This window comes from Bubalus bubalis, chromosome 6 (genome assembly GCF_019923935.1).
Source record: "Bubalus bubalis isolate 160015118507 breed Murrah chromosome 6, NDDB_SH_1, whole genome shotgun sequence".
Lineage (NCBI taxonomy): Eukaryota > Metazoa > Chordata > Mammalia > Artiodactyla > Bovidae > Bubalus > Bubalus bubalis.
In genome coordinates, this window is record NC_059162.1 from 105,246,610 (window position 1) to 105,258,758 (window position 12,149).

General features: G+C 38.3%; 1 protein-coding gene across 8 annotated transcripts in view; it reads right to left on the reverse strand.

The window, feature by feature from the left end:
- Nucleotides 1-663: 663 nt before the first annotated feature.
- Nucleotides 664-12,149, reverse strand: part of ZNF684 (zinc finger protein 684) — a 29,406-nt gene continuing 17,920 nt past the window's right edge. The window contains exons 1-5 of one of the 8 annotated variants that reach the window (XM_044945182.2): nt 10,188-12,010; nt 8,253-8,290; nt 3,749-3,875; nt 3,331-3,450; nt 664-2,231 (exon numbers count right to left, since the gene is read on the reverse strand). In XM_044945182.2, the coding sequence (XP_044801117.2) occupies nt 1,327-2,231; nt 3,331-3,450; nt 3,749-3,875; nt 8,253-8,267 (1,167 nt within the window). In that variant the 5' untranslated portion in view covers nt 8,268-8,290; nt 10,188-12,010 and the 3' untranslated portion in view covers nt 664-1,326. Of the gene's footprint in view, nt 2,232-2,696; nt 3,124-3,330; nt 3,451-3,748; nt 3,876-6,040; nt 6,106-8,252; nt 8,291-9,970; nt 10,166-10,187; nt 12,011-12,149 lie in introns of those variants that run through there. The other 7 variants (XM_044945181.2, XM_044945186.2, XM_044945183.2 and 4 more) reach the window with 7 other exon arrangements.

A 12,149-nucleotide genomic window follows, 5' to 3' on the forward strand; every position in this document is an offset into this window, starting at 1 on the left:
AAAGTTTCAGGAACCTGACTAAAGTTTAGTCAAGCAAAAAAATATTCAGTAAAAGATTTAATTTAGATCCTTAAGTTCTAGTATGCTTGTTCAAAAAAGCACTAGTATTCATTTATAATCATTACTCAACATTACTCTTCGAAACATGGTTAATGAAAGAAAAGCAATGTAAAAAAGTTGTAACTGAGCCTAAACTTTAAAAGGCCTGATTTCTGAATTTAGGATCAAGCTGTTTTGCCACAACTCAAAAAAAGGCATAAACATTTTTTGACATTATCAAGGAATATTGTGTACAATTATAAAAACTGTAGCTTAAATAAAGATTGGTTCATCCTTTTAAGGGAATATTTGGAATTTACCAAATGTCATGTTCCAAAGTGAAGTTGCTAAACAAAACATAACAAAAACAGTGCTCTTTTCAACTCAATTAAAGTGCCTATGGAAATTTCCCATGTGCTGTCACATGGAAAATTCCAGGCAGTTCTAAGAGTTAAACCTGTATCAATCTCTTAACAAGAAAACAAAAAATAGATCCAAAAACTTGCTTCCTGAAAGTTGCAAAGTATCACGACACCCTACCTTACTAAGATGAAATTCAGATGGTACCCTAGGTAACTATGCTTACACCTTAGGTGGACACATCAATGAAAAAGAACAGGGATATCTGAAGTGCAAATGTTTTATTTACATACTTCTTTAAATACTTCCTTTTCCACAACTGAGCACTTAGTGTATAGAATACAACTGCTTTCACCATCTCAATTGATATCTTGTTAAGTTATACACACATGTAATTCTATATATCTTTATAACAAGTTTCAGAATTAAAGAGGAGACTCGGAGATTCAGTAACACTGCCATACCCATTAAAAGCACCAGTGAATGGATGAAAATATTACTGAAATTCATACTATATCTTAAACCACATTTTTTCACTTGCATGTTACTATTCAGATTGGAAGAAAAAGTGATATTTACTTCAGAAACTTTTAATAGATATAATTTAATATATAAACTTATTTTATATTCACACTTGCATAATTATATAATTTGTTATAAAAATAATCAGAGATGCTAAATGCAGTTTCACTGATTCCTTGATTGTTTAATTTATGTTTTCCAAGCTCTAAGTTTTATCATTATAAATTAACATTTTCTGTGATCTTTCCTCTAAAAACTTTATCACTTCCAGAACATGACTGGCATTGATTTTTTATGGGAATTTATTCTTTCAGTTCCTTCAAATTGTTGCATTTCTCCTCACCATGAATTCTCTACTCAATAACTTATCAAATATTAAAGCTTTCTCATATTCTTAAGTAAATATTACATATGAATTTTCTGATGTACAGTAAGATTTGACTTCTGGGAAAATGGTTTCCCACATTTGCTACATTCATAGGGCCTTTCTCCTGTATGAGTTATCTGATGTCTAAGGAGATGAGACTTCTTGATGAAGGCTTTGCCACATTTAATACATCCATAAGGTTTCTCTCCTGTATGAATTCTTTGATGGGTAACAAGCACAGAACTGTTGCCAAAGGCTTTGCCACATACAATGCACTGATATGGTTTCTCTCCTGTATGAAATTTAGAGTGTTTATAAAGGGATGAGCTATACCTGAATGTTTTCCCACATTCCTTACATTCAAATGAGTTCTCAAGTGTATGCGATTTCATGTGTTGATTAAAGGAAGAATTCCAAGTGAATGATTTTCCACACTGACTGCATTCATAAGGCTTCTCTCCAGTGTGGAGTCTCTGATGGACCACGAGTTGTGCTTTATGTGTAAACGCTTTTCCACAATCACTGCACACAAAGGGTCTCTCTCTGTTATGAATTTTCTGATGAGTCGCAAGGTGTGCCTTGCTGCTATAGGCTTTCCCACAGGTGTTGCATTCAAACAGTTTTTTTCTTGTATGATTTTTTTCACGTCTAATGAAATTAAATTTCTTTTTGAAGGCTTTCCCACATTCATTGCATTCATCAGCGTGTTCTCCATTATAACATCTATTATAATTAGGAAAGTCCAAAGTAGGCTGCAAACTCTTCCCAAATGACTTACATTTATATGATTTTTTTCTTGTAGGATTAAGATTTGCACTCATATTATAACCATGAAGTCTCTCCACAGTCAGAATTTTATTGAACATGAACAAAATTGAATTTAAAAAATTGTCTTTGCTTTTCTGGTGCTTGTCTGATTCATCAACAAGTGGGCAGTCAGCTTCTAAAAAGGAGTACAATGAAATGTTCCTAGTTAATTTTTGCCATTGACAGTCATAGAAAGAAACTTGATTTCAAATCTAGTCTCATTCTGAAACAAGTATGCTTTCACCTTGCTCCTGAACTTGAAGAATAAAACTGCTAGGGAGGAAAAAGGAGACAGAATGACAGTGAGAATGGGTGGCTTAACTTGTGACCTAGGGAAAAAAACCCAAAACAACAGTAAAATAGCATAAGGTAGTGAGGAGAGTACAAAGAAAATCAAAAAGTTGCTCAACAGGGTATATGGTCAACTCACAGAACAAAGACAGCCCACTATGGAGATGTGATCAATGGACAGGGAGAGGAACAAGAGACAATGGAGTTAAGGGAAAATTAGATTTGGAAGAGGGAGATCAGAATCAGAGTCCTCACTACATAATTCCTAGATCACCCTGGTAGAATACCTCCCTTTTTTCTGCATTCATACCTCTTTTTTCCTCTTGGTCAGCTGGCACAATATCAGTTCCCTTCAGGAACATTTTTATATCTCCAGTCTGCTGCTGCTGCTGCTAAGTCGCTTCAGTCGTGTCCAACTTATGTGACCCCATAGATGGCAGCCCACCAGGCTCCTCCGTCCCTGGGATTATCCAGGCAAGAATACTGGAGTGGGTTGCCATTTCCTTCTCCCTCTCCAGTCCTCTAACCTTATCCAAAAGAGGTTGGTGGAGTAAGACTGCAAATCCACATAAGCTGACTACATTATTAGAACTAGATGTATGGAAAGATCTGCCATCGTGTTGAGGAGGAAAGAACAATGAGGATTCCAGGAATTGAGAGAACCAGGCAAGCACTTCGATGCAACAGGCAGTGTGAGGAGTCAAAGTGGAGTGGCAGCACATCCTCCTACACAAGAGCTGAGGAAGAGAAAGAGCAGCCACGTGGGAGAGGGGAACTGAGGGTGTCATTTGGGGATCTGACGATGTCAGATGCATGTCAAGTGCACCCAGTCACTTCCAAAGGTATGTGCTTCCTAAAAAGTGTTTCAAAGGTGCCAGTCCCTCACTCACCAACTGGGACCCCAATTTCAAAGACTCCCATCTTCCTGGGTTTCTCTGACTCACCTGGAGAGCTCCAACGTGAGTTCTCTCCCTCCACCATCCATGGGCCTTGTCCTTGCTCCACCTTGAATATCACTGTTGTTTCAGTAACTGGACACCCTGTTCCTGGGAAACAACACAGAACTGGGGACAAAGTGCTAGGAACAACTACCTCATAATTCGGGTTTGCCTCCTGGTGTCTTAGGGCCTGTGAAGGCTGACAAACAGGCTTCAGAACAGAAAAGACCCTTCTTCACTTAGGAGGCAGAAGCATAAACACAGTACCTGATCCCCAAAGGAGATTAAGAATCTTTGACTAATGAAGTTCAAGGCCAAACTTGCTAATGCTTCAGAATGTTCACAGCTTTCACAGGTCTTAAAGGAAGGCTACTGTTAAAACATTCTGAGCTACAACTAAAAAGTTACCACCCACTGTCCTTACCCACTGAGATGAGGTTTCTAAAGTTCTCCAACATCACATCCCAATACAGGGTTCTCTGATCACAGTCAAGCAGCTGCCATTCCTCTGGGGTGAATTCCACAGCCACATCCTGGAGTGTCACTGATCCCTGTAATAGTACATGGATCTTCAAACTAAAGTGTGCATCATTTGGGGACTTGTAAGAGTCATGGCAGCCTCTTAGGATCATATCATGTTCATTGATGAGTTTTCAAAGTTATGTATGAAAACTACTATACACCTGATTCAGAAATATACTTTGTGATAGAAACAAAAATTATATTAAAAATATTCAAATAGTATCAGAACAATTCAATAGCAGAAAGAATAGTCTTTTAAATGAATGGTGTTGGGACAGTTGGATATCCACATGCAGAAGAATGAAGTTGGACTCCCTCCAACCCACACACCTCATATCATAATAAAAGAAAGTGAAGTCGCTCAGTTGTGTCCAACTCTTTGTGACCCCATGAAATGTAGCCTACCAGGCTTCTCCGTCCAAGGGATTTTTCAGGCAAGAGTACTGGAGTGGGTTGCCATTTCCTTCTCCAGGGGATCTTCTCGACCCAGGGATTGAACCCAGGTCTCCTGCATTGTAGGCAGAAGCTTTTACCCTCTGAGCCACCAGAGAAGTCATCATAATAAAAATAAACTAAAAATGGATCAGAGACCCAGTGTAAGAGTTAAAACTACAGGTAACCCTTGAACAACTTGGGGGTTAGGGTGCCAACCCTCCCCACAGTCAAAAATCCACATAAGTTTACAGACATATCTGTGGTTCCACAACCATGAGTTTAATGAACCACAGGTCATGTAGTACTACAGTATGTATTTACTGGAAAAAACCTGCACCTAAGTGGACCCACACAGTTCAAAGCTGTGTTATTCAAAGGTCAACTGTATATAATTCTTACATGAAAACAAGGGAGTAAATATTTATGACACAGGATTAGGTAACGGTTTCTTAGACATGACAGAAAAAGTGTTATAAAAGAAAAATAGATAAATTGGAATTCATCAAAATTAAGCATTTTTGTGCTTCAAAGGACACCATGAAGAATGTGAAAAAGACAACTCACAAAGTAGCAGGAAATATTTGTAAATCATATATCTGAAAAGAGAATTGTCTCTAAAAGAAAAAGAATTCTTACAACAATAAAAAGAAAACTCAATTTAAAAATGGGCAAAGGATGTGAACAGACATTTTTCAAAAGACAGATATGATCCAAAAGCACATGAAAAGATGTACAAATCAAAATCACAATGAGATATCATTTACATCCAGCAGGATGGCTAAAATCAAAGGCAGACGATGACAAGTTTTTCACAAGGGTAGGGAGAAACTAGAACTCTCATACACTGCTGATGGAATTGTAAAATGGTGCAGCAACTATGTAAAACAATTCAGGAGTTTTTCAAAACATTAGAGTTACCATATACCCAGCAATTTTTCCTAGGTATATACCCAAAAGAGTTGGGAACATGCTGCTAAGTCGCTTCAGTCGTGTCCGACTCTGTGCGACCCCATAGACGGCAGCCCACCAGGCTCCCCCGTCCCTGGGATTCTCCAGGCAAGAACACTGGAGTGGGTTGCCATGTCCTTCTCCAATGCATGAAAGTGAAAAGTGAAAGTGAAGTCACTCAGTCGTGTCTGACTCTTAGTGACCCCATGGACTGCAGCCCGCCAGGCCCCTCCGTCCATGGGATTTTCCAGGCAAGAGTACGGGAGTGGGTTGCCATTGCCTTCTCTGAGGGAACATATGTCCACACAAAAATCATACACACATGTCCACGGCAGAATTATTCATAGCAGGCAAAAGTGGTAACAATATGGGTATTGAGCAAGTAATAAATGAATAAACAAAATGAGGCATATCCATATGATCCAATATTATTCAGTACTAAAAAGGACTCTATGACATAGATGATCCCTGAAAATATTGTGCTAGGTGAAAGAAGCCAGTCACAAGAGATCACATATTGTACAGTTCAATTTGTATGAAATTTTCAGAACAGGCAAATCCATAAAAACATAAAGTAATTCAGGGCTGGGGGAAGGAAGGAATGGGGAGTAACTGTTAATGGGTATGGGGTTTCTTTTGAGGATATGAAAATGTTCTGAGATTAGTGATGACAGTTTCAGAATTGTGCTAATACACTAATTTTAAGGTGGTCAACTTATAATAAGTGAATTAAGTCTTAATAAAATTATTTTAAAATACTGCTTATATGTTCTTCACTCATTCACTCATATAATATTTAATGAGGACATACCAAGTATAGTACTACTGCTGCTGCTGCTAAGTCGCGTCAGTCGTGTCCGACTCTGTGCGACCCCATAGACGGCAGCCCACCAGGCTCCCCCGTCTCTGGGATTCTCCAGGCAAGAACACTGGAGTGGGTTGCCATTTCCTTCTCCAATGCATGAAAGTGAAAAGTGAAAGTGAACTCGCTCAGTCGTGTCCAACTCTGTGCAACCCCATAGACGGCAGCCCACCAGGCTCCTCCATCCATGGGATTCTCCAGACAAGAGTACTGGAGTGGGGTGCCATTGCCTTCTCCAAGCACACTACTTTTTTTCTTTTTTGTATCACTAGTACTGCAAAAAAGAAAAAAAGTATTACTGCCCTCAGTAATCTTATAGCCTATTAAATACTACAAAATAAATGTATAAAGGTAATTAGATGTTAAATGGGCTATAAAGTTAACAGGCTAGACTTATATAAGCATAATAAAATAGAAAAACACAGATTTTAATATGATAAAATATATCCTCTTAACCACAAATCAAAATCATTTTTAATTTAAACTGAAATTAAAAAGGCACATAGCAACATTTCTATCACAAAGAGATAGTTAAGACTATATAAGGAAGCAAATTAAAACCTACAAGCTTTTTTTTTAATGCCACAGAAATAATTTTATTTAGAAGAAATATAATTTTGTAAATAAAATGTAAGTGGAAAAAGTGCCTATTTGTTTTACTTCAACTACAAGGGCAGAGTTGAGCAGTTGTCAGGGAAGCTATATAGCCTTCAAGCCTAAAATATTTACTGTTTGTCCCTTTAATGGGAACAGTATTAGAAATTCTTTAAACTGTTAAGTTAAAAGCATGAAATATATTATTGACAAGTATAAAAAAAGGATATGAGGGAAAAAGTTCCCACCTTATGAAAACAATCTTAATAAGCTAAGAATCCTTAACTTGATTAAAAATAAAAAAACAAAGAACAACTATCTACCAGAATATAAGACACTGGAAGAATTCCCATTAAAACTGGACCAGAAAAGATTCTGGCTAGCAATTATATTCAAAATTATAGTACTAGAAATCCTGTCCATTGCAATAAGACAAAAAAAAAAAAAAGGAGATAAGCAAATAAGGGACAAAACTCCATTTGAAGAGTATATGATGGTCTAAATAGAAAATCTAAGAGTTCTGTAAGTTGAATAAAGTCAAACAGATAAATCCATACTTTCCTATGCACCAGAGTAGCCAGTTAGAAAATATTATGAAAAAAATATTCATCCCATTCTCAATAGAAACTTAAACCATGTGTAAGAATAAACATTATAAGAAATGTATAAGAATTTACATATATAAAAACCTATACAACTATAATGAAGGACCAAAATAAAAATGGAAATAAAATGGAGAACTCATTATTGAAAAGTTATGAATTCTCTCTAAATTTATCTAAAAGTGTAATGCAATCACAATAATGATACCTAATCTATCCCCTGGGTTGAGAAGATCCCCTGAAGGAGGGCATGGCAACTCACTCCAGTATCTTGCCTGGAGAACCCCCATGGACAGAGGAGGCTGGCAGGCTACAGTCCATGGGGTCACAAAGAATCAGACACAAATAAATGACTAAGCACAGCATAGCACAGCACACATGGACTTACAAATGGACTTCTTGGCACTATGTTCTCTGCTTATTCTAGGGAACACTCTTAAGAAGGTCATTGGAAATCGGATGTTATATTTATCACAGAATTGTTACTGGCAATACTGCTGCTAACATAACTTCTTTGAAACATTATTGTAAGATATTTTCTTTGGAGAACTGTGCTAGGAAAAATTTTACTTATCAGGGGAATTGTTCTGCTTTATGCTCCTGGACAAAGCCAATACTTTGGTTGGCTACCCATTTTCTATGATCACCAGAAAGAGTGGGTACACATATGAAGCTCTACCTAAATGCTGAAAAACCCTATAACCTGGATATCAATTTATCAATTTTCTGAATTTCCTATTGGACCTGATCTATTCAGTCTACATTCTCCCTAACTATATATAATCTCCTTTTTATATGGATTTTTTAAAAAGAGATTTGGAAAAAAAAAAAAAGAGATTTGGACCTCTTGCTTTCTGAGATGGTGCACACTCTGTCTATGGGCTGTGTATCTTTCTAAATAAATCTTCATATCCATCAAAAAAAAGAGACAGATTTTAATAACAATAAATGGATGCCTTCCTTACCTTGAAGTTGATCATTTCTGCCTCTCTTGCACAGAGATCTATGAAAGTAGAAATGGGGAAGAGAATAAAGACATGAAATACCAGGACTGCAATGGAGAACTCTGCTCTACGGGAACAGAAGCACAAACAGTGCAGTCTGAGAAAATCCACCCCGTGAGAGAATGACATTTCCAGCAAGTCAGAAATGTCCACATTTTATAAGCAATGATCTTATATTAGTGGGCTGTACATTTCTATCCTACTGACCTAATAGCAAATCATTAACCTTTAAACCAGTGACAGGTTTTTTTCTCCCAGAAATTCATTCTAAGTAGATAATAATGAATGAGTTAAAGTGATAACTAAAAGCCTGATCTCTCAAGCTCAGTTATCTTTGGAAGTCATCTCTTCCTGTGATTCTCTGGCCTCTGTTCTGTAGGTGGATTGGGTAAGGGATCTCAAATTAGGTTTTATGAAGAGGCTGGATGCAGAAAGGGCGGGGGCGGGGGGGGGGGGAGGATTTTTTTTTTAAGCTGAAGTCTTAAACTGAGACTCTAAATCTCAATCTCTCTCTCTCAATCTCACCATCTCCTACAGGCCCAACCTGGGCTTTTTGAAATTCCAACCAGAACTGCTAGAGCCCTAGAAAGGCTAAAATGTGCAAGAGGCACTCTCAGCTTTATTTACAATCATCACTGGAAAATCTGCAGATTGACCAAGGGTTCTTTTTTAAAAAAAACTTTATTTTGTATTGGGGTATAGCCAATTAACAATACTGTGGTAGTTTCAGGTGAACAGCAAAGTGACTCAGCCATACATACACCACGAGTTGTTGTTTTTTTTAAATGATGACAAACCAAAATTTACTCAGCATATATAAAAAGATTTTGAAAGAAAAATAAATCCAATGATTTGTTTTGCAGGTTCTTTTCAACTTGCAAAAAGAATGAAATTTGAAGGAAATTCATTGGAGTTTAACCCTCAGATGGTCTATACTAAACTGCCTGAGTCCAGGCAAGTTAAACTCAACCTTTCTGCTTCAGTTAACTCATATACAAAATAGAGATAATATTTACTTCAGATGATTGTTGTGAGTGTTGACTAAAAAAATATAGTCACAATCTGAAAGTAGAGAATTATTTTATTTGGTGGGAATGTTAGCCTGGGAGACTGCATCTCAGTAACTGGGAAAACTGCTCCAAGGAGGCAGGAGAGGAAGTCAGGCTATATACAAGTTTGCAACAAAGGAAGCAGGCAGGCTGAACATCAAATATCAGTATCAAGTTAAGGAATTTAGCATTCTATGTATGGGAAGATGCAAGCCTCTGGGCTCACTGAATTCATTCCTTTCATATTCACCTCAGCTATCTGGGGCTAATCCTGTTTCCTTGTTCACCGTACTTCTGGCATTCTCCCAACTCCAAAGCAATCACCGTGGGGCGGGGGGTGGGCAGCAGCTTCTGCTGGATCGCAGTTTAGCAGCCCTCATTCACATTCTGAAGCCTGGTATCACTGATAGCTGTGACATTTCTTGTTTATTAATATGGCAGGAGATATTTTCATTTCACATGAAAATACCCTAAAGCATGCACCGAAGTTTCTCTAAAAATGTTTTCTTCCTAGATCCCTGAAAATGGTTTACTATTTCCTTTTGCAGGCTTTAGTAGGGCCAAAGGTGCTTTTGTCATCAGGAAAGGTGCAGTTTAAAGCACAAGAGCAGGAAGGCAAACTGAACTTACTCAAGCCGCAACTGGGATCTAGGAACCCACGGAGTGGCAGTTGGACCCTTTCCTTGCTTTCTCTGAACTACTCCAGAATCGGACAGGACGCACACACCCAAACTGGAAGTCACCGCATGTGAGGGTTTTCACGTTTTATTTTCGTTGGGTAAGCCAATAAAGCGGTCCCTTTCTTCCTGCCCTTTCCTTATGTCCCCCGAGTTTTGTAGAGTCATACTTGCCAGCTTTGCACCTCCACACTCCCAGCTCCGGCTCTAAGCTCTCCAGGTTACGGAGATCTCCCAAATCCGGGAGATACCCCAACTTTCACTTCATGCAGTACTGGTTCAAAAATTACAGAATACCGGCTACCACCCCACCGCGCGTGTCCGGAAGTAACTCTTCGCCCAGAGTCCCCAGGCTCCCGCGGGGTGCAGGCTATTCATCCAATACTACATTTCCCATAAAGCCTATGGAGCTTATTTCTGGAATGCGTCGGTTCTGCCTCCTTAGAGGGAGACTCTAGATCTGGTATCTCTGGGGCTGCTTGAAGAGACATGCTCACTTATAAAAGGGAGATGTAGATGTCATTTTTGTTTAAAAGCTATAGACCTCAGAATTTTTAAATACTGGAAAATCTAAGTCAGCAGTTTGCTAAGAGAATAATTTGCCTTTACTCAGTTCAGTCTTTTCTAGTAAAACAGTAGTTTAGGTCAGAAACATGAAGAGGACCCAACAAAGAAGACTGAGACGGAATAATCCCGAGGCAGATGGAAAAGGAGGAAGGTTTGGATCTGCAAAATCAAGGGAAGAGAACGTTTCAAGGAGGAGGGAGTGATCCATTGCATTAACTGCTGCTGATAGGTTAGGCAGGATGAGAAGTAATAATTGACCATTGGATCGAGCAATGTGGGGATGGCTGAAACTTGCCCTTTTGGTGTACTGATGGAAGTTTGATGAAGTCTGACAAGAATTAGGAGTGGGATGAAACAATGGGAGAAGGCAAGTACTTATAGACATACTCCTTCAGTTTTTTAAAGATGAATAGGAAAGTAAAACTGTCCATTGCAGAGGGATTTGGGGTTCAGAAATTTTTTTTAAGATGGAAGAAATTACAGTGTTTGTACCCTAATTAAAATGATACAATGGAGAGGGGAAAATCAACAATACAGGAGAGACAGGACAGTTGCAAGAGCAAAGTCCTTGAGGAAAGAAGGGATAGAATCCAGCACACAATTGGGAGGATCAGTTCTAAGCAAGAGCCTGGGCAATTTATTCATTGAAATAACACGAGAAGCAGAATCGATAGGTACAGATTTGGTGGGGGGAGAATGAGGATATCCTCCCCGAGTGTTTGTATTTTATAAGTGAAATTGAAAGCTCAGAGTGAAGTTAGGGAGAAGGTATTTGAGATATGAGGAAAGAAAAGATAAGAAATTCTGCATTAGACTGATTCTAATATTTTTTTCATATTTCAACATATGTGAAATTGCTGTCTCACAAATGATGACATGCCATAGTTTAATTGGTAGACTTTTTTCTTTCCTACTAATATGTAAAATAATGATGTATCTTATAATCAGTGGCATCTGAGATTCTAATGTTAGTTATTTAGGAATGTGGGGAAGTGAATGGATTCAGAAAATGAAGTACTATTACAGAGCACCATTAAGATCTCACTTGATGCTCACCATTAAGATCTCACTTGATGCTAGTAAGCTCTTGACTTTACTGGCGTTTTCAATGTCATAAACACATATTTTTATATCTTATTTTTAAAAAATCATTTCTTGACTTTAGCTCACGAGCAATTGTGCCATTTCCTAGCTTTCTTTCTTTTTTTTTAATGTTTTGACTGTGTCCTGCAGCTTTGGTAGTTCTGTGACCAAGGATCAAACCCATGCCGCCTGCAGTTAAAGAGCACTGTCTTTCTTTTGGCTTAACTTTTAATTTGGAAACACTCAAACTCACAGAAAACTTGCAAGCAGAGTACAAAGAACCATTTGTTTAGGACAGCAATGACCTAAAAAAGGAAGTTCAGTTTAGTCCCTCAGTCGTGTCAGACTCTTTGTGACCCCATGGACTGCAGCATGCCAGGCTTCTGTGTCCATCACCAACTCCCGGAGCTTGCCTAGCATCAGGGTCTTTTTCAATGAGTCAGTTCTTCACATCAGGTGGCCAAAGTATTGGAGCTTCAGCT